At 43.1% G+C, this 20,432-nt stretch overlaps 1 protein-coding gene across 4 annotated transcripts in view; it reads right to left on the bottom strand.

Annotated features, from left to right (window-relative positions):
* Nucleotides 1–1,613: 1,613 nt before the first annotated feature.
* The window catches only part of myo7aa (myosin VIIAa), a gene marked incomplete at its 5' end in the record, with an annotated part of 29,846 nt that continues 11,027 nt past the window's right edge, over nucleotides 1,614–20,432 (bottom strand). For 3 of the 4 annotated variants that reach the window (XM_084558930.1, XM_084558931.1, XM_084558929.1), the window contains 44 exons: nucleotides 1,614–2,557; nucleotides 2,662–2,781; nucleotides 2,963–3,046; nucleotides 3,294–3,410; nucleotides 3,611–3,796; nucleotides 3,899–4,005; nucleotides 4,151–4,238; nucleotides 4,585–4,698; nucleotides 4,791–4,896; nucleotides 5,086–5,241; nucleotides 5,374–5,516; nucleotides 5,608–5,776; nucleotides 5,864–5,988; nucleotides 6,114–6,304; nucleotides 6,565–6,734; nucleotides 6,951–7,077; nucleotides 7,882–7,999; nucleotides 8,165–8,332; nucleotides 8,430–8,657; nucleotides 8,764–8,937; nucleotides 9,282–9,401; nucleotides 9,513–9,639; nucleotides 9,722–9,849; nucleotides 9,927–10,016; nucleotides 10,105–10,281; nucleotides 10,392–10,595; nucleotides 10,717–10,926; nucleotides 11,104–11,211; nucleotides 11,301–11,519; nucleotides 11,624–11,708; nucleotides 11,788–11,882; nucleotides 12,832–12,924; nucleotides 13,327–13,485; nucleotides 14,037–14,174; nucleotides 16,374–16,480; nucleotides 16,659–16,794; nucleotides 16,875–17,085; nucleotides 17,426–17,568; nucleotides 18,247–18,366; nucleotides 18,569–18,645; nucleotides 18,726–18,810; nucleotides 18,885–18,953; nucleotides 19,954–20,067; nucleotides 20,162–20,304. In XM_084558930.1, coding sequence (XP_084415056.1) covers nucleotides 2,468–2,557; nucleotides 2,662–2,781; nucleotides 2,963–3,046; nucleotides 3,294–3,410; nucleotides 3,611–3,796; nucleotides 3,899–4,005; nucleotides 4,151–4,238; nucleotides 4,585–4,698; nucleotides 4,791–4,896; nucleotides 5,086–5,241; nucleotides 5,374–5,516; nucleotides 5,608–5,776; nucleotides 5,864–5,988; nucleotides 6,114–6,304; nucleotides 6,565–6,734; nucleotides 6,951–7,077; nucleotides 7,882–7,999; nucleotides 8,165–8,332; nucleotides 8,430–8,657; nucleotides 8,764–8,937; nucleotides 9,282–9,401; nucleotides 9,513–9,639; nucleotides 9,722–9,849; nucleotides 9,927–10,016; nucleotides 10,105–10,281; nucleotides 10,392–10,595; nucleotides 10,717–10,926; nucleotides 11,104–11,211; nucleotides 11,301–11,519; nucleotides 11,624–11,708; nucleotides 11,788–11,882; nucleotides 12,832–12,924; nucleotides 13,327–13,485; nucleotides 14,037–14,174; nucleotides 16,374–16,480; nucleotides 16,659–16,794; nucleotides 16,875–17,085; nucleotides 17,426–17,568; nucleotides 18,247–18,366; nucleotides 18,569–18,645; nucleotides 18,726–18,810; nucleotides 18,885–18,953; nucleotides 19,954–20,067; nucleotides 20,162–20,304 — 5,939 coding nt within the window. In that variant the 3' untranslated portion in view covers nucleotides 1,614–2,467. The remainder of the gene's footprint in view (nucleotides 2,558–2,661; nucleotides 2,782–2,962; nucleotides 3,047–3,293; nucleotides 3,411–3,610; nucleotides 3,797–3,898; nucleotides 4,006–4,150; nucleotides 4,239–4,584; nucleotides 4,699–4,790; nucleotides 4,897–5,085; nucleotides 5,242–5,373; nucleotides 5,517–5,607; nucleotides 5,777–5,863; nucleotides 5,989–6,113; nucleotides 6,305–6,564; nucleotides 6,735–6,950; nucleotides 7,078–7,881; nucleotides 8,000–8,164; nucleotides 8,333–8,429; nucleotides 8,658–8,763; nucleotides 8,938–9,281; nucleotides 9,402–9,512; nucleotides 9,640–9,721; nucleotides 9,850–9,926; nucleotides 10,017–10,104; nucleotides 10,282–10,391; nucleotides 10,596–10,716; nucleotides 10,927–11,103; nucleotides 11,212–11,300; nucleotides 11,520–11,623; nucleotides 11,709–11,787; nucleotides 11,883–12,831; nucleotides 12,925–13,326; nucleotides 13,486–14,036; nucleotides 14,175–16,373; nucleotides 16,481–16,658; nucleotides 16,795–16,874; nucleotides 17,086–17,425; nucleotides 17,569–18,246; nucleotides 18,367–18,568; nucleotides 18,646–18,725; nucleotides 18,811–18,884; nucleotides 18,954–19,953; nucleotides 20,068–20,161; nucleotides 20,305–20,432) is intronic. The other variant, XM_084558932.1, reaches the window with a different exon arrangement.

Genomic DNA, 20,432 nt, shown 5'->3' with positions numbered 1-20,432 from the left:
TGTGTATCTGATCAGCATACAAATAAAACCCCAGTAAAAGTAGATGTATGATTTACAAATTTAAAAAGACAAGCCAGAGTTTCACCAAAATAACAGATAAGTTCTTAAACTAAGTAAACTTGGAGGATGGTAGCCTGGGGAATGTTCTAAAAGGGGTGAACTTACTGAATACACATGTAGTACGACAAAAACTAGTTGCAGTTACTGAAAAACAACAGGTCATCTCTTTGTAATGCAACTTGAATGGAGGTAAGGCAACTGAGGGACTGTATTTAACTGTTATTATTCATAATGATTATCTGGTTTTACAACAGGAATCTGTCTTCTGGCAAAACTGGTGAGTGTTTTATTGTTTTTTAACTACAGGTTAGTTTTTATTTTATTCTCAGAAATTGTCTTAAGAATTATCTGAACCTTGACCAAGTTAAAAAAACAAATAAAAAATGTAGAAAGAAGCTTGTGATTTTGTGACAAAGAACCATTTTATGATTCTAGAAATATCAGCAAAATCCAAATCAAGTATTGTTTAATAAACTCTACTGCCCCGTTTGATTTGATTTTGATTGTTCATCTAATTTCGTTTCAGGCTCAGATCCAGATGAAGCTTGTTTGGAGGTACGTGTTTGCTTCTGTTATTTTTATTATAAGTTTATTATTTTTTTATTGTTTAATCAGGCTCCATGATTTGCAAACACCTCCGATGTAACTTTCTTAGTAAAAATGACAATTTATGCAACCGTGTGGAAAAATAATATACAACATAGAAACACAATAATAATAAATAAATAAAAAATGTAGAAATATACATGCAGCTGCGCCACAAACGTCAATATGTATGAAGACAACTGACATTTATAACATGAAACAGCAGGAAAAAGAAAACTCAAAGGGTTCACTTATTTGCTTCTCCAGAGCTTCTCCACTTCGTCTCTGGTTTCATCTCCGTTGGTGTCAGATGGGAATGGATTCATTATAGTGATGACGACATGAAGAAAAAAGCAACTGTGCCCCCTGCAGGATTCTGGGTAATGTAGTCTCGACAGTAATGGGCAAACAATGAAGCGTTAAGAATATCAAACTAAACACAAACAGCTGATAATGAACAACGTAAAACAAGTGTAAACATGAAACATTTACGTATTAGGAAACAATATTGAACTCTTTCACACAGATCAGGTCATAAATAATCTATAGGCTCTGACTCAAAACACAAACAATCATAAAAGTGTTCCCTACACAGTTTAAACCTATGGCCAGAATAAAGGGCATGTTATTTAAATGTACATATTGTATATACTGGAAGAAATAACAAACACAAACTCTTAAATGTTTCTGATCTTATTTTCCGTGAGAACATTAATGGTCGTTCATTGTGTCCACAAACATGAAACTTTTGATTTTATTAGGATTTCAAGACATGAGAATTTACACGCACAAAATTATTAAACTATTCAGGGTCTCTGCTGGTCTTACATTCACAATTATGGTATAAAAATGGTAATGAAACACAGGACAGGATCATTAGTAACTATAAGCACAGTGCTTCCTACCAGTATATTATTATAACCAACTGGAAAATAACTAATTCTAGTTATATATGAGAGTAGCTGGGCTTAACAGTAGATTTCAGTTAACATCTAAAGGCAAGATAGAAAATATACTAAAATGTTTAAACATATAAAGGCCTTTTATGAGGATGTCACTTATATCACTCATATGATCAGAGCAGATCAGGATTTCTACAGTATTCTTCAAAATGAACGAGAAGACAATTATTTATTACATTTTTTTATTGACAGTTGTATCACATTTGTGTCAGTACTACCTGGCTTACTATAGCGGGCAGTTATTGTGACATGGTGGCAGGCAAGTGGCATTAAACGGTTGAATTGAAACTGCCTTCTGCATAACGACCCACTGCCTGAAGGTAATTCTCTACTGCACATCAGGCAAGAAAAACATATTTAAGACCTTTTGTGAATTAAAGTAAAGAATTTGTAGCAGCTGATTTTTCTCTAAGACCTGCAGATACCCTGGTAAGTGTCTCTGTACAGCAGTTTATCATATTAACATGTTAAAATGCTCATATTTAACATCAAGTTAGTGTCACATGCAGTTAAGTCCAACTCGACCCGAGTGTCCTCATTAGGATTTGAACCGTTAAGGCGACAGTAGCAGGTCTAACTGTTCCAAACCAGGAAGACGAACGGAGGAGGTTTTAGAGGTAGTCGTCCTCACTGGACGGCTCATCCTCATCATAGTTGTAGCGGTGATAGTTGCTGGGGCCTTCGCCGGGGTCGTCGCTGCTCGTAGCTGAACTCCCGGTGAACCTTGACCCCACTGAGCTAGCAGAAGGACTGCGGCTCATCCTCCACAGCTGGTGAGCGAAGGTCCGCCCCCAGCTGCAGTACTGACCCACAGGCCGCAGGAGACGGATGAGCTCGGTGGCCTCCTGCCAGTAAGAAGTTCACTTGTTGTGGCCTCGCCCAGACCGCTTGTTCATGGTGGTGAGCATCTGACTGATGTAGGAGGTCAGCAGGTCGTCCATCTTGTAGCCCTGCAGGTATGAACACGTGCACACAAAAACACGCACAGTCATGTTTATAATTAATCCATAATTTACATAATCAGCATGAATGTGTGTGTGTTGCTGACACCCACCAACGACGTCTCACACAGCAGTTTGCTTCCTCGGACCAGGTTGCCAATGGTGATGTGAAAGTAGGTGTTCCCACTGCTCCAGTTGGAAATCTTGGTGAAGGGGTGTGTAGTCAGTATGTCCTGCAGAGATACACAGAAAGGGATCATGCTGAGGACCTCCAGGCTGTAACACATTACCCGTTAATGAGTGCAGCATCTTCAGAAACTAAAAGCAACAGTGAGTAACACACTGTTCGTGCATTGAGCTCTTTGCCTGCAGGTGAAGTGTTTAGTAATTAATTATTTCTACATAAACACAAACCTTCGTCTTGGGGTCGATGAGACTAACTCCATGTTTGTTGATGGCGATGAGCAGGATCTCTGGGTAGTTGGGCTCTGTGGTTTGCTGGAGATATGAGATTTATGTTGCATGTTTTATGGCAAATATCCACTGATCACATCATATATATAATTTTACTTGAAAATAATTTTTATATAGAGAAACTTAACAGTTTTACAAGTGGCCTCTTTGGTCACAATGAACTTGCTGGTTTTACGACAGTCACAGTCTGTTCAGTGAGGAGGACTCTAAAAACAAGTGACCCAGCTGAGATGAATGAGAAACGCCCAGTGAGCGGTCCAGGTGTATTTACCTTGACCTCAAAGAAGGCAGAGCCAAAGGTCGGCCATTTGTAGATGATCTTCAGGAACATCAGTTTGGCTTCCTCCCTTGATTTACCGGCCTGCTTGTTGAAGTATGCAACCACAGACTGTAATTAAAAAACAAATTGTAATTATTAGCGTTAAGACTGGTTTCAGTGTCTTGCAGGTGTTACAGCGTGGTGAAATGAGAAAGCAGTGATTTGTGCCAATCATCTGAGCTGTACATCTGATCTCTATGTACCATGTATGACTTTACTGTACAAAGTAAAAACTAAAACGTTTTGTCACAGTTGTTTTTCTTATTTACTCTCTTCCAGTCATCAGGAGACATCTGGCGAATGAGGTCCTGGGGAACCAGCTCCTGAAGCATCTTGGGAATTGTAGGAAAGTGAGATTTGTCGTCCTCAAACTTGACGCGATAGATGAGAGCTGCAAGTTGGAAAACCTCCTCTCGTGAACACTTGTGGTAGCCACGTAAGTATTTAGGCAGCTCCTAATTAAAGCAACAAAGAGAAGAAGTGACTGTTGGAAGCAAACCGTTAAAAACTAAGTAAATAATTTTTTCTGTTGCACACTAACTCCCATTAAGACCGACCTGGTAGTAGTGGAAGATGGAGTCAGCGAAGGAGTCCTTCCCTGGAACCGTGTTGGTCCACAACTTCTTCATGAAAAACACCTGATAGGTAAGAGAGGGAACGATTCCTGCAGGATGGGAGGGAGGAAGGTGAAATATTAAGACTCTGATTATCTAGTATTCTTCGAGTATACTTCTTAGTATTCTGCGTTTCCGCGCGCAGCTACTACTAAACTTAACACTTTACTTCAAAACAGGTGAAACTGTACGAACCGTCTTTAGCTGGACGAGACTTCTTGATCCAGTCTGTCAAATGTCTGACAAAGTCAAAGAAGAAGTCACCTTCAGGCACACTGATCACCTGAAGACACACACACCCAGACAGGCAAGAGATTAGCTTAATGCAAGATAATCAAGAAATTAAAAATGTATATTGAATTATCAGGGCAGTGGAATAAAAAGTCTCTGTCGTTAAAATATAAATCGTATTTAGAAACTTGAGAGACCATTACAATTAGATAAACTGTCGCAAAAATATGTCTGATGGAAAATTAAAAGGACATCAGTTATGCTGCCGATAATGTGTCTAAGTGGATCGTATTTTAACGAAGAAGTCTAACACCTCCTGTAATTCTAGTGTCCTCAGACCTGGACGAGACATTTTGTTCTTCTACTGAACGTCTGAGAAACAATCCTCGTCCTCTGACCTTGTCTGAGATCTTGACAAAGAGGCTGAAACCTTCAGGAGATTTAAGCAGAAGTCTGGTTGAAATGTTCTGGCAGAAATCCTTCGCTTTGGTGCTGGACTCCACCTCAAACGCCTGCAGGTTTGACACCAACAACAATCAGTCTCACTTTCAAAAAGGCTTTTTGTTGTTGACGAGTGGAAACTGCTGAGTTTCGTGTGTCGTACCTCGTCTGTGTCATCAGGGAAGTAGACTTTGTGGAAGATCTGCGTTGTTTTATGTTGGATGGCCTCCACTTCTACCAGATGAGGGGGATACTTCCTGGATCCATTACTGTTCTCAGGACAACAAAAAAGCACCAGCACAGGAACTCAGTCCACCTTACAGTGAGTTTAGGACAATTTCTACCTGATTTTACATTACTGAAATGATTAAAAGCTTAAATCAAAGGAGATGAGGATGGATGACTTTATCTCCATAAATTTGTCTTGATTAAACGTCTGTGATTAATTGAAGTTTTACCGTAGAGCTTTGTGCAGCCTCTGCATGCAGTCTGCAGAGAGCGGGTGGTGTCTCTTGGACTGGAGGAAACGCTGGATGTGCGGCAGCAGCACGTTACTGGGAGGAAACAGACCAGTACACAACCACAGCAGCTCCCAGCCTTTCTCCTCACTGTACCTGCAGCAGCACAAAACTCACATTCAGCTTCTGCACACAGTGTAAGTTCTGATGCAAGTACTGAGAACATATTCAGTTTTTTATGGGAGGGTTTTCAGATATAACTCTAAGTCTTAGTTTTTGTTTACACACTTGACGTGGTTGTCAGTGAGCTGTTTAATGATCTGACAATACATCTCGTCTTTCAGTGGTTCAGCCTTCAGCGCGCCTTCAAAGATCTGGTCTGTCAGCTCGTTGACTGAGCGTGTCCGTTTGGACGGGTAGTCGCCCATGTACTTCATCATAGGTAGGATCACCGTCAAGGAGTCAAACAACCTGGTTAGCTTTCAGACAAACAGTGAATCTGAAGTGAGACACACAAGCTGTTTGAAGGATATCTATAAAGGCCATACAGGCCTCCTGAGCCAGCTCCTCGTGGTTAACGACCTTCTTCAGCAGCGGCTGTTTGAGCGGCTCTCTGGTGCAGCTCCACATCTTGTCTTTCCCGCGGTTCTTGGTGACCATCACTCTGCTCAGGGTGTGTTTGGGAGGAGGCCTGGAAGGAAGCAGCTTACATCAGTGATGTGTGCTGCAAGACTTAGCTCGTAATCAGAAAAGAACAAATGTTGTTCATGATGTTTACCTGAAGTAGTCGTAGGAGAACTCCTCCAGTGTGTATGGTTTCACTCTGTCGTCTGTCTCAGGCAGGACGATCTGTGAGACACGAACCGACTCCTGTCGCTGATCTGGTGTCATCGTCACTAGAGCCTGAGTGTTTGGGAATTGAATAGAAAATTTATTTGCCTTTAATCTTGGATTCAAGGAGGTCTATGATCAAAGAGGAGTCTGTTCATAACGTCCAGAAGCTCTAAGAAGTTATTTTTTCTCATCACCACTATGTCTTTCTGAGGTCGGGTCACGGTGGGAAGGACGTAGACACAGTCGGCTGGGAAATCTCCTCTCTGATTGGTTCGTTCATTGATGCCATGCGCCCAGCCAGAGTTGAGGACCTGCTCACCGGTGTCCTGGTCCAACAAGATCAGGTCTCCCTTCAGGAAGCTCAGGAACGTCGACCCCTCCCCAGCTGTAGAAAGAAAACAGAAGAAGGGGTTTCATCCCGCAAGAGTTTTAAATCTCTGTACTTTCAGTGAGTATCTACTGAGTTTCTGTTCATTTTATGTTTATGTCATTGGGTTAAAATGCAGCTGAACTTTACTGTCACCTGCTGCATAAATACTGATGTAAATGAAGGAGGAACAGACTCTGAGTTTAAATAATCCAAACTATAAACACGAGTCGAGTATAAATCTGGTTTTAATTAAAACATAAAGCCTTTTAACCTACTGGGGTCTGGGTTGTCCTGCAGCGCGACCACAAACTTGGACCTCTTCCTCAGGCCTTCCAGGAAGGTCACCACCAGGTCACGGATGTCCTCTGCGTTGTTGGAGGTGAAGGTGTAATCCTCTCCTTTGATGGTCGCCAAAGTGAAACTCTGGCCCTGCAGCTTTCCTCCCCTGAATGAACAACAAAATGATGATGATGATGATGATCCTCATCTGATGCAGCTACAGTTAAATTACGTGACAGATGATTGGAAACAGAAATCTCCCACAAAGGTTTGTTGATCCAGAGAGAGAGGAAATGAAAGAGGGATGAGTTAAATGACAGGGAAATATATAATAAAGGATAATTTATTAGTTTAGGTAACTGTGGATCTGAAAACGTTTCACCTGCTGCTTGAGACTGCTGTTATTTCTGGGAAGGAGAGCTCTAGAAGAACCTGCTCCTGCTCGTCTACAAAATAAACCCCGGTCCAGTTGACGGCGACAATCAGGTCGTTCTTAGGCAGACTGGGACCTGAGGCAGAAACGAACAAAGAACAATGAACAATGAAAATTCTGAAACAAACATTTTCACTAATTTACTGCGTCTTAAATACTGGGAACATGAAACGAAGCAGCACTAGTCTGAGCACCGTGTACAAGTGGAGATGGAGAGAGACTCTGCAGATCTGACTGGAGACGACAAGAAGACTACTGGAAATTAATTAATAAATACTTTACTGGAATATAAAAGATTAATTAGATAAGGTGGGGTTCGGGTTGTTCAGCCTACTGCAGTTTATTTTTGTGGCTTCTGTATAATTGAATTTATTTTTAAGCTTGGTGATCGATATCTTTAATTTATTATATGTTTTTAAATTTTACTCCATGGCAAAGAAGAGCTATATTTGTTCTGATTTTAGTTGTTATTAATGACGTGTCCAGGTTCTGTATTCCTGAGTAACTGATGGAGAAAACCACATACACAAATCTGAATAAGTTTGTTTAGTAGCAGCTTCAGACGCTCTGATCAGTGCACCTCTAACTGGAACTTGTATTTAATATGTTCCTGATAAGGATTGTGCAAAAAGTAAATAGTGATTAATGGATACTGGCAAATACAAGTAAGTAAGAGTCAATAAAAGAATACTAAATAACGACAAATAACAGATATTATATGCATGCAATATAAGAGCCATTTTATGAGTTTTTCAGTTGAAATTTCATTCGTAGAAGAAGATGTTTCTGCCTCATAAGAACTAAAGTTATCAGGACTGAAGGGCTGTTGAGGATGACTGGACATTCAGTTCATCTGGTAAAAGGTGTGAAAGTTTCTCACCTGAGAACTTGAAGGCTTCATAGAAACGAGAGAAGAGCAGCGGCCACTTGTGGCGAGCAAAGTCCACGACTTCCTCCTTCACCTTCTGAGCGTCAAACCTCTTCTGAGTGTAGATGCCCTGAACAGAGAGAAAGTTCAGGAGTCAATAAATAACAATCACAGTAAACACACAGCAGTAAGGCAGAATAAGAAGAAAGTATCTGGTTATAAACTAAACACAAAGTGTAATTCTGCATAAAAGCTGCAGTTTCTGTTCCAGGAGGGCGCCGACGGTGACGAGCACCTTTTTGTGAGCAGCCATGATGAAGTGAGCCCATTTCTCCACCGTCCTGGAGGTGCTGATCTCTCTGTCGGGGATGTAAGAGGGGATGAGGCTCAGCAGACGCTCCAGAAGGATCTCTGAACCGTAGTCGATGTAATACTGCTGAGAAGCCAGCTCTGCCAGATCATCCTGGAGACACAGACACAGTCAGTCTGTACACATCTGTCTTAATACAATAAGAACGCTTTCTTTAACATAACGACCAAACACAGAGAAAGGCAGTCACCCTGTCGCAGCGATATTCTCCGAACTTGACACCTCTGACGGTTTGTTGATAGATGAGGTTAGTGGCGACCTGGTCGTCTGTGGGATTGTGCCAAGGTGTAAAGATCTCCTTCCTGAAGAACAGCCTCCAGGGGGCGTTCCTCTCCTGGGCTCCCTGCTCCTTCGCATACTGCTCGCACTGCGACACGGCGTCCATCACGTGGTCGTTCCCACTGCCTAAAGAAGAGACCTGCAGGAGAAGATCAGAGCTGCAGATGTTTTACTCCCCTGGTGCATGACTCCTTAAAAACAGATCGATGCTGGGGTCAGTTTCAGGACCACTGCTGTGTGCCCACCTTGTCAAACAGCGCGATGTATAGCGAGAACCCGAAGCGGTCCCGTAGATTGATCTTGTCAGACAGGGAGTTGCAGAGCTCCTTGGCGGTGGTGGCCGAGTCCGTCAGCAGAGTTTTGGTCGTTCCGTCCATGAACGTCACCGGCAGCATGATGGGCTTCTTTGACTTGGTGGCCTGGAGGTCGATTTAGAACTTTAGTCGACTTGGTTTTCAACCGAGAACAAACTTTAAAGGTTCCTCTCGTTGTCGTTTAATATCTTCATAGTCTAGGAGTAAACTACAATGATGAAGTTCACAGAAAGCCTCTGAATACTGGACCTGTAGATCTGAGACCATTTTAAATCACTTTAATCTCTAATAAGAAACTTTCTCCTTATTTTACTGTTAATCTATAAAGCAAAGAAGCAAACAGTACAGAATTAAAAGGTTAAATATAAGACTGAATCTAAAACAAAAAAAGACTAAAATGTGCATCGACTGCTAGTTATGAACATATAATATGTTTCTTGTGTTTGTACCTGTAACTCCAGCCAAGAGGGAGGTTGTGTCCTCGTCCCGTTGGCAAAAGTTCTTCTCAGTCTCTCTTCACAGTACGGAGCGTAACCTGGCGGCCCGCTGTTGATGAAGTTCCTCAGGTACTACAAGAACAACGGCAACAGGTTTGAGTAACACGTATAAAAGTTCTGCATCGTTTCAGGAAACGAACTGAGCACGAGTTTAGTTTCATTTTAAACTCTGGACGTCCTGACCTTGACGAATTTATCTGACGGGGCGAAGCAGCCGACGCACAAAGAGATGAGGATCCAGCCACGGGCGTGAGAACTCTTGGACGGGTTCTGACTCAGCTGTTTACAGATCTGACAGTAGATCTCATCCCTGAACAAACACACACACACACGGTCAGAATCACAGACTCTGCTTCATCTCCTGACGGACGCAGAGACGTCATGATGTTCACCTCAGAGCTGGTCTCAGGATCCCGTTACCGATGATGAAGTGAAGCTTCTCCAGGTTGGACGTCGGCCGATCCTCCAGCATGCTGTTGCCGTGGAGACCGTGCTCGCCATCGTTAAGGCGCTTGGTGACCTGAAATGCGTCGCGTTGAAACTTTTAAGTTCTGCAACTGAATGAGACATGCTTCTATAAAACCGTCCTCCTCTCACCTCCTCCGTGATCTTGGATTTCTTCTTCAGGGTGAGGGACACCAGTTTGTGTCGGACGCTGTTTTTCTTGTGACTGTCAGAGTGCGGCGTCTAAAACAGAACAAAAGATAAACATAAACCTGCAGCTCTTATTCTTTAGATTAACTTAACGCTGAAGACAAGATCCATCACTCCTCACCTCCCCCTCCCCCTGCAGCGCCTGCAGCTCTCTCTTGTACGTCTTCTTTCCCAGCGTCTCGTAGATTTTAGTCATCACTGGAATCTTCTCGCTTCCATCGCTGATAGCTGTGTGGTACTTGGGCTCCGGTAGATCTCCCATGAACCTCAGCACCGTGATCCACACCGCCAGAGCCGCCTGAGGCACGACAGGGAGGTTAACGATCAACTTTATCTAACGTTAAACCTCTGGGGGCAGCCAGAGCCACATGATGTGTCATAATAATAATAATAATAAAGGTCACCTACCAGCTGGTCCCCCTCATCATCATGAAACAGCAGTGGCTGTTTGAGGGGTCGTCTGACGTAGGTGTGCGTGGTCGTGCCCTGGAAGTAGGTGGCGGCGTACTTGGCGAACTTGTACTCCGACAGGTCGTCAACGTCGTCCTCAGGCAGAGGAATAGATTCGTCCAGATCCTCCTCCTCCAACTCCCGGTGAGTCCGCTCCAGGTCCTGACGGAGGACGAAGAGGCAGAGCTTCAGACTCAAAGCTTTCTCCAAGTAGTGACCCGAACCCAAACGATTCATTTTGCTTATTATTTATTTGGTCGGAGGAAGTTGTTGTTGAGCTCACCTCGAAGCCAGCGGGGGCTTGTCCTTCCTGACCCGGGAAAGAGCTGGTCGTCCCCAGGAACCCGAACATCTTGTCCACCATGTCGGAGTCGTTGACGGGCTCCAAGCGAGCCTTCTCCATCTGCTCCACCATCTCCTTCTTCCTCCGAGCCTCCTCCTTCTCCTTCTTCTCCCGCTCGGCGTCCTCTTTGGCCAGCTGGGCCAGACGCTCCTGGAAAACAAAAAACATCACATCAGATCACCTGAGCAACCAGGGTTTAGTCATCTTTCTCCAGTAATCTGAGTTCTTACCCAACCTTAAAGGAGAAAAATAATCCAGGAGAGTTTGTTCTCCAGGAGGATTTTATCACTCAGAGAACATGAACGTCATGTTGTAATAAACTCCCACCTGGTGTTTACGTTCAGCCTCGGCCTTCGCTCTCTTCGCAGACATCTGGTTCCTCAGCTTGGCCTCTTCAGCCAGACGCATCTTCTCTGCCTCCAGCCTCCTGCGGTACTAGAACGGCAAAACAACTCGGTGACTGTAACTGAAATCATGTTTACAGCTTTTTAAAACCAAAGCATTACTCTGCTCCGCGTGCCTACCTCTCCCTTCAGCCTCTTGTAAAGCCGGCGAGCTATCATTCCTCTGGTGTACGCCTGGATGGTGATGACGCCCCACAGTCGGTGCCTGAACGCCCGCCGCACCAAGTATCCCCGACAGCGTCCCTGAAACGCTGTGATTCGCTGACGGGCCACGTGATACGACGCACACAGCTTCCTGGAGCGAACCAGAGCCTGCAGCCGTGAGAAGCCCGCTCGCATCTGAAGGGACGAGGACGGACGAGACGAGAAGGAGACGTAGAGATAAGATACTGATGTAAACAGTTTGGTGGTTTTGTGTCGTGTTGGTGTAAAATGTTCCTCACTGCTCCGTAGTTCTTCCTGCACTGATAGCCTCGCCACGTCTTCTGGATGAACACAGCCGACTTCCTCATCTTCAGGAAGTTTGATCTGAATCCAGAGAATGACAATTAAAAGAAATTAAAAACTGCTCTGATCACGTGACATGTCTTTACTTCTGAAGGCCTACCTGTCCTTGAAACCTCGAACCACCTTCTGGATGAGGATGACCTTGTCTGTGATGGCCTTGTCTCTCTCGATCTCCAGCAGCATGTCGTGGTGATCCTGAAAGAAGGAACACATTTAATGTCTGAAGATTCATTCATTTAAATATTTAGTTTGTTGATTAAATTACAGACGTTCTTGCAGATTAATGCTGTGTCATGAACAGAACATGAACCGGGTCCTCAGATTATTTTTATAGCGCTACAATCACTTATAACCTATAACACGTGTGTTTCCTTTAGATGTGAAGCTTAATGACGGTCGGGGCACAGCTAACAGACTTTCCACTGACATGTCCCACAAACAAACAGAAAACACTGTCCCATGTCTTCCTCCTGATCCGTCCGTCCACCCTGTGGCCGACCGGGGCCACGTCCTGTTGGGGGAAGTGTGGGTACTGCCCCACGCCGTCACCCCCTGAACTCTCTACTTCCTGCTCTGCTTCCTGTCCTGCTGAGCCTTAAATCCACACGAGTCGACACATCTGAAAACTCAAAAGGAGTGACAGCGTTGCCGAGGCAACCAGCTAACGGACATGCCTCGTCCGTGACCTCTGCCCTCGCTGGGCGGGAAACCAAAACACAAACACCCAGTCCTCCCAGTCAGCTGACATCTGAGCTGGAAACCGTTCACTCTGCTGCACCTTTGTTTAATGTGTTAAACAGCAATGATAAGACTCACTGGCCACTTTATTAGGTACACCTGTGAATTAATGTCTAACCATCCAAACATTAAAACTGATCTCCTAATAATCTATTCTCTCTGAGCATGTCTGCTCCACGTGGGGTAAACATCAGGAGAGGGACAGAAAAACAAGATGAACCAAGATGGAATCCATGTGGACAGAGACGATGGAGACGTGGAGACATCTTGGTCGTCTTCTAAGACTCTAGACTCTAGTGTACTTCCTGATATTTATCAAAAGTCACCCCCGTCCAACATAACACCATAAAAACCTCCAGGACTGACGTTCCTGTTGCGTCTTATCGTTTCTTATCGTTCTTCGTACCTTCAGGAAGATCTTGGTCTTTCCCATCTGCCAGTCGTCGTCTCTGCCGAGCACGGCCTCAGCGATTCTCTGACAGGTTCCCCTCAGATCCTCCTGACCAGAGAGAGACAGATCAACACGGGACTTTAGACGGACCGCGATTAGACAACAGAAAATAGTTTTACCATCATTAACAAAAAGAAGTGATCTTTGTTGTTTCGTGTGTCCAAAGCCTGATTTACTGGATTTATCTGACTTCATAAAGTATTAAAAACACATCAGTCAGTCTCATTGTTTAGTCTGATCTACAGTAACCAGATGTTTCAGGACATTTTTGAGGTTTTGAAAATCTGAAACTATTAATCATTAAAATTATACTATTAACACACTCTATTAACATCAAGGTAAACGTTTTAAAGTATAAGTAGGATTTGTTTAGTCTGAAAGTTATGTCCAGCAAAAACACTCTCATGGTTTATGGTTAGAAACACACACACACACACACCTGTACTTTACCTGTTTGTACGCCGGTTTGACTCCAGGCATGAGGACCCGGTAGCGGTCGACAAACTCCACGAAGGTGTAGCGGATGGGATATCCCGCACGGCGGATCCGAATGGTCTCCATCATACCAGAGTACCTCAGCTGACGCACACACAGCTCCCTGTCGAACAGCTGCAGACACACAAACGCACACCGTTCACCAGCCGACTGGAAACAAACTGTGGCTTCACTGGACGAAGTTAAAAGTCGTCACAGATTTGACTCCTAGAGGAGTTTGGATTAGAAGTATTAATCTGGATCAGATTTATCAGATTTCTGATATTTTTGTGTGTTTTGTTTTTATGTTACTACACAAGATTATTGTTTTTTTCACTGGACATATGAACAATTTTCTTCTTTTCTGTGTAGTTTTCATTTAAATCAGATTAAAAGTGAAAACCTTAAATTTTATTTATTCCAACTCCAAAATAAATGACATTAAACTTTACATCTTCATTTCTGTGTGTTTGTCTTGTGTTCATGTTAAATATTTTGTAGATTAATGTTAGTTTGTTGTTTGTATTTGCAGTTATAAATAAAGCTACTCCTGTGATTAAAGCTCAAATGAAGTTAAAACATTCGTCAGCATCAACTTGTGACCTCTCTGTGTTTATCTGGCTCAGATTAATTCTTATTTAGTTAAAGTTTGTGCAGCTTGAATGTGTTAAATGTCAGTTACTCACCATGGGTTTCTTGAACTCGTTGGGTTTGATGCAGCGGACGAAGAACGGCTGACAGACGCCCAGAGTCCTCATCAGCAGCTCCAGAGATCTTTTAAACTGACTGCTGAGGGTGGGAGAACGTTTCCTGGTCTCTGCGCCCTGAACAAAACACAAAAATGAAACCACAGAGTCAGGAACAATGAGGAGGATCAGACCAGTTCTTCTTCCTGAGCTCAGACTAGAAACTTTTAACCCTTTTCTCTAAATATAAAAGTCACTGTTTGACTGCAGCTTCGCTTAAAAGCCTCATTTACACTAGGGTTAATATTAATTCATTAATTAAATGAATAAAAGACAAAGATTTGGTGATTTCCTTTGTGAAAATGAACAGATAATTTTTTTTAACGTTTTGTTTGAAGACGATCAACTTTTTTTTTGGAGGTACAAGGAATATTTTAAACTTTTTTTTTTTTTACATTGTATTAACAGTCCAAACATTTTCGCATAAGGGTCAATAAGAGATTTTACGACGTAGATTTCATTATAAATGAATAAATATACAGCAAATGTATGACTCTTACCAGGAATTAGACGGGGACCAGAGTAGTTCAGGTGAGCTAGCTAACGTTAGCTCCATTAGCCTCGCTTAGCACTGACAGTTGGAAAAACAAAAAATGTGGATACCAGCTAGCTTAGCTAAATCAAAGCTGCTTTATTTACACGACATATGTCTGTATTTAACAAATATACATTTATAAAACAAGACATTTGGTTTAGCTGAGGGTTAAACTGCTAACTGGAGCTATTTATTGACCGACAACCGCTGCTAGCTTCGCCCCGAGTTTCTCTGAATTCTGTCACTCAAACAGAAACGGTGAAATAACAGAAACTTCACATAACAGGACCAGATCAGATTAAATTAAATTGCTCCCAGCTAGCTAACGAACATTATTGTGAATGCAGGTTTGTTCAAATTAACCGCCTCGTCTGCTGCGTTGGTTGTTTTACTTTGAAAGTCTTCACCGTTTCCTTCCATTGTCAGAGAGTTTCCTGTAGAAAACATGCCCTCCAGTGGCCGCCGTTAGTACTGCAACACTAAAATAAATCGACACTCGGTGTGAACGTTACAAAAAAACATAAGTAGAAATTAAATATACATTAGTACAGAGTTTTAAATAAAGTAATTGTTTATTTTTTTCCTCGATGGTCGTTGTTAAATCTGACAACGTCAACACCTTAATGCGTCTGGGGGTGTTTGCTGCCCTCTAGTGGCCACAGTGAGGAACTACACCCACTAATCAAGCTAGCGCTACTAACAACGACAAGATTTCCGGTTAGATTAGATTTCAAAATAAAACCAACACCTAAAAAATTATGTTAAGGTTTGTTTTCACAAATAAGTAACAGATATTGACACTACATCTACGCTTAAGATGGCTTTGGGAACAGAGATAATTGCATTTAAATTATATTTATAAGTAAGGATTTTACTGATACTGTTTTAGTTACTTAAAAGATTAGAATCACGTTTAATATGACTAAAAGTATGATAAAAAATAAAAAAAAGACGAATGCTATGGGATTTATCAGACCATGAATATAAAGTCAAAGGTGATGAACCCGATGAGGAATATGTAGAGGTTAATAGATGGAGATTATTTTATTTTATTTATTTATTTATGTATTTATTGAAGGACTGGATGTTGTTGTTTTATTATTATTTTTACCTTGGGAGCAGAAGTGGCAGGTCGACCTACTGAACTACGAGGAGCATAAAAACACAGAAACTACACACACACACACACACAGAGGGAAGACAGAGAAGACAGTAGTGTTAGCTTTAAGCTGGAAAGTTATAGAGAAACATGCAAATACTAAAAAGCATGCAGAAGAAAAAGAAACGACTGCAGGTCAGAAACTTGAGCTTCCTGTGGTTCCATTCAGCTTTGTTCTCAGTTTATCGTCTCTAATACTCTCTTTTATCTTCTAGTGTTCTGTTGGTGATGTTTAAATGTCTTGGTTTTGGAGTGAAAAGGGAAATCTTACTCTGATAATTAAATCCACAGATGTTCATGTTTACTCCCCACTGGTCTTTTAGAACTGACTTTGATGAAACGTCTTCAAGAAACTCCTTGATTCAGTTTTTATTGGACTTAGAGGACAGAGACATGCAGCTAAGGCTGAATTTTACTCTTCTGAATATCATTTTTTTTTATCTTTGATGATTTCATTTGTGTAAAAACTTTTAAAGCGTCTGGAAAATGTTGGTTTTATTTCTGCTGGTTTAACAGGAAACGTTACTGAGCACGCGCAGTGGGATGAACGACACCGAACCTAGAAAACTAATGCGTGTGTTACCATAGCAACGTCAGCCTGGAAGATTTGTTTGATGAACTTGTTTTTGGACGAGTGAACCAACTGGATGATGTCGCCGTACAACGTGTCCCTGTTCTTCTCCAGGAAGCCTGCAGGACACAAACACAAACTCATGTCCCCGTCTTTGAAAGGACTATTCATGTCTCTCCACTGATTTAGTTGGTGACCCTCGACAGGGGCCAGACTCCCTAGTTTGGGAACCTTCATAAAAGGTGTGAAAGTGCATCAATTATAATTTATAATAAATGTAGATTCATCGTCTCTGACCTCTCGTCTCGTAGAAAACCACTCCAGCAAAGTGCTGGATGCCAAACTGAGTCTCGTGGTTGTTCTTTGGTGGGATGTAGTTTGTGTGGAGCTTGTGCTGGAAGTTGAGTTTGTTGAGCATGGTGGTGTCGGTGCCCTGAAGACGACAGGAAACAAACAGAGTGAGAGCCGGTCCACCTGGTGGCAGCAGGAACCAGGCGAGTCCAGAGGAGACACCTTGGGGAACTTGCTCTCCTCGTCGATGAGCGAGATGATGTTCATGGGTTTGATGGCGATCATGTCCAGGGCGTCCTGGTTGTCGGTGAACTCGATGTGCTGCCAGTTGATGTGCTCCAGGTTGTACTCCTCCTGCTCCAGCTTGAAGACGTGACGGACGAAGAACTGCTGCAGGTTCTCGTTGGCGAAGTTGATGCAGAGCTGCTCGAAGCTGCAGGGAGGAGGAGGAGACCAAGATACTGATGACGATGAGGAACACGTTCAAATAAAGAAGAAGAAGAAGAAGGTGAGAAGAGACAAACTGGTCAGAGCTGCAGGGTGTGAAGAAAACAACCAGAATATTTTAAAAGTTAAAGGAAATCCAACCTGACAAGGACTCTACAAACCTTGGAAGAAAATAAAATAAAAGATGAGATAAGAAAAGAGATGAGAGGAAAATACTAAAAGACCACCCGGAAACAAATAATATCTAAAAATAGTCAGATCAGAGCCGCTCAGTAAGTTAGAGCATGAATGAGGTCAGTGAGTTGTAGTTGTAGTTTGTATCGTACCTGTTAACGGTGAAGTTCTCGAAGCCGAAGATGTCCAGCAGTCCGATGGAGCGTCTCAGAGCTTTGGGCTGAGACGATGGAGGCTTGTAAATGGCTGCGTTGATCTTCTCCACGATCCACACGAACAAACGCCCGTAAATACCCTGCACACACACACACACACACACAAACATAAACATAAACACAAACAGGCTGAGTGACCATTAAAGGTCCCATGTTCAGGTTTTAATCAACAGGGGGCGATACTGTGCAGCAGGTCCTGAGGAAGTACATTTAATAAAGTCACATAGGAGCGACAACTGTATTCAGACATTAGAGACGATAAACAACGGTCTCTGTTTACTCTGTTGTTGATGATGTCACTAAGAGAGAGCTCTCTGATTGGCTTAGAGACCACAAACAGAGGTGAACAAAACAACAAAGTTTAAAGGTCATAGAGAAGGCTCTTCATCTGAATTTTATATGTATTATTATAAATATTTTAACAATATGACGATCTAGGGCGGCACAGTGGTCTGGTGGTTAGCACTGATGCCTCACAGCCAGAAGGTTCTGGGTTCTAATCCATGGGCAGACTGGTTCCTTTCTGTGTGGTGTTTGCATGTTCTCCCTGTGTCTGCGTGGGTTCTCTCCAGGTTCTCCAGCTTCCTCCCACCGTCCAAAGACTCTCTCTCTGTGTTAGCCCTGTGATAGACTGGAGACCTGTCCAGGGTGGACCCCACCTCTAGACCAATGACAGCTGGGATAGGCTCCAGCCCCCCTGCGACCCTCCAGAGGACAAGCTGTTACAGAAGATGAATGAATGAAGTCACGTGTCGTACCTTAACGAAAGCATCCCGTACGTCCAGAGCTTGTTCCATACTGAGCGGCGTGGAGACGGTCTCTCCTCTGGTGATCAGCGTCCGACTCGTCAGACAGTTCATCAGATCTTTATCGTTCACCTGAAAACACAAATCCTCAGCTTCTAGTTCACCATGAAGGTTTTATGAAAGGGTAACTCTGATTTATAGAAGCAAAATATCAAAGTTTAGGCTCAGTTTTAAACAACAGACGTCTCTGCAGCACATGTGATGCTAAGACGTGACGACATGTGAGCACATAGACGATCTATCCTCTAGACAAACAGCTGATTGTGTGGTTTACCTCCAGCAGCGTGGCGGCGGTGGTGAGATGAGGACTGCGGACGACCTCACAGGCGTCCAGGTTATCATAGGTTCGAGCTGCGGGAAGAAAAATTTGAATAAAAATACAAATAAAAAAGATCTGAGAGGAAAACTGAAGATGAGTTTTTTTAGCTCACCTTCATATCTCAGGTTGCCCATGTGTAATATCGCAGCCAGCAGCTTTGAAATCTCCCAGTTCTCTCTGTCTGTGAACATTAACACCTGGACGGAGGAAAAGGAGAACGTTTATAAAAAGAGGATCCAGTATTTAGTCAGCTGAAGACTTTGAGATGTACCTTCATCGCAGAGCGGATGTTGGAGTATTCCTTCATATCGTCACGGCCGTCGCACACCGTACATTTACCCTGCACACAAACAGAGACACGGAGGAGGAACTGTTTCATCTTCTTTGGTTTTTATTGGTAGTCTAACACCTACACCTGAAGGACAGGGACACTCATTAGAGGACAACAACGTCCACATTCTATCCAGAGAAGACGGATGTTTGAAAGAGGAATGAGAAGAAGATCAGAGCAGAACCACGTCCCTCCAGGTCTCTGTGGTCCAGTCCCGATGTGTAGGAGCTTTCATCAGAGGTCAGAGGTCACTATGTCTAGTCTTTACTCCTTTCTATCAAAATCAGAACCTATGATCCTTGGTCCATGACCCTGGCTCTGGTTCTTCTCCTTCCTTGGACTGTTGTCCTCCTCCTCTTTCTCTTCTTCCTCCTTCAGCTCCCTCTCTTCATCCTTCTCCTCTTGTTCGTCCTTCTCCTCCTCGTCTGCCGCTTGTTGCTCCTCTTCCTCCTTGTCCATGACCTTGTCTCTGGTTCTTCTCCTTCACTGGACCACTTTTGACCTTCTTCTCTTTTTTATTCCTCTTCCTCCTTCGTATATGACCTTGTCTCCAGTTCTTTTCCTTCCTTGGACCACTTCTGACCTCCTCTTCCGCCTCCTCCTCTTCTTTCTACTCTTCTTACTCGTCCTCCTCTTCCTCCTCTGATAGCCACTGACCACTGCAGACCAGGTGTTCTGATGCAGTTGTCTAGACGTCCCAGTTAATCAAAGTCTCTCAAAAAACATTTTTCCTGCTTCTAACGTCAACTCTGAGGAAAAAAATGTTCAGCTCGTCCCATGATATATCCACCCACTGACAACCAGATAATCAGGACCGGTCACTTCACCTGTCTGTGGTCATAATGTTATGGCTGATCGGTTTATATCAAGGCAGGAGGTTGCAGATATATTACCTATGTATGAAGTTTAGTTTTAAGTGATCAGAGCTGCTGTTGTTGGTTGTTTCTGACGAGACTGATCCAATAAAGAATAATAATAATAATAATAATAATAATAATAACTGACTCACGATGGTCAGGTAGGTGTAGTCGGTGGCTTTGCTCAGGCCCAGCTTCTTCTTCTCGTCGGCAGTCATCCCCTTCAGCATGCAGTAGAAGATGTGGTAGTTCCTCTCATCGCGGGCCTGCAGACAGACAGAGAGACAAAGAGGCAGAGAGAGAGGAGGTGAATAAAAGTAAATGTTGCAGCGATAAACAATAATCAGGATTAGTTTCTACCTGTCGACAGACTCTGGACTTCTCCAGCAGGTACTGCTCGATCTTGGCTCCCTCGATGGCTCCTCTCTTGTTGAAATGGATGTCGATGTACTTCCCAAAACGAGACGAGTTGTCGTTGCGGATTGTTTTAGCGTTGCCAAAGGCTGGAGAAGAAGATTACAACATGCTCTCGTTTCATACCTGACTGTAATTGTGTACAGTGTGTGCTTTCATTAAGTTCATTGATGCAGCAGAGTCTGAGAGGAGTCATGTATGTGGCGTGGTGTGATGT

This window comes from Chelon labrosus, assembly GCF_963514085.1.
Source record: "Chelon labrosus genome assembly, chromosome: 13".
NCBI lineage: Eukaryota > Metazoa > Chordata > Actinopteri > Mugiliformes > Mugilidae > Chelon > Chelon labrosus.
Note: the sequence above shows the minus strand (reverse complement) of the source record. Positions and strands in the feature narration are given on the sequence as shown.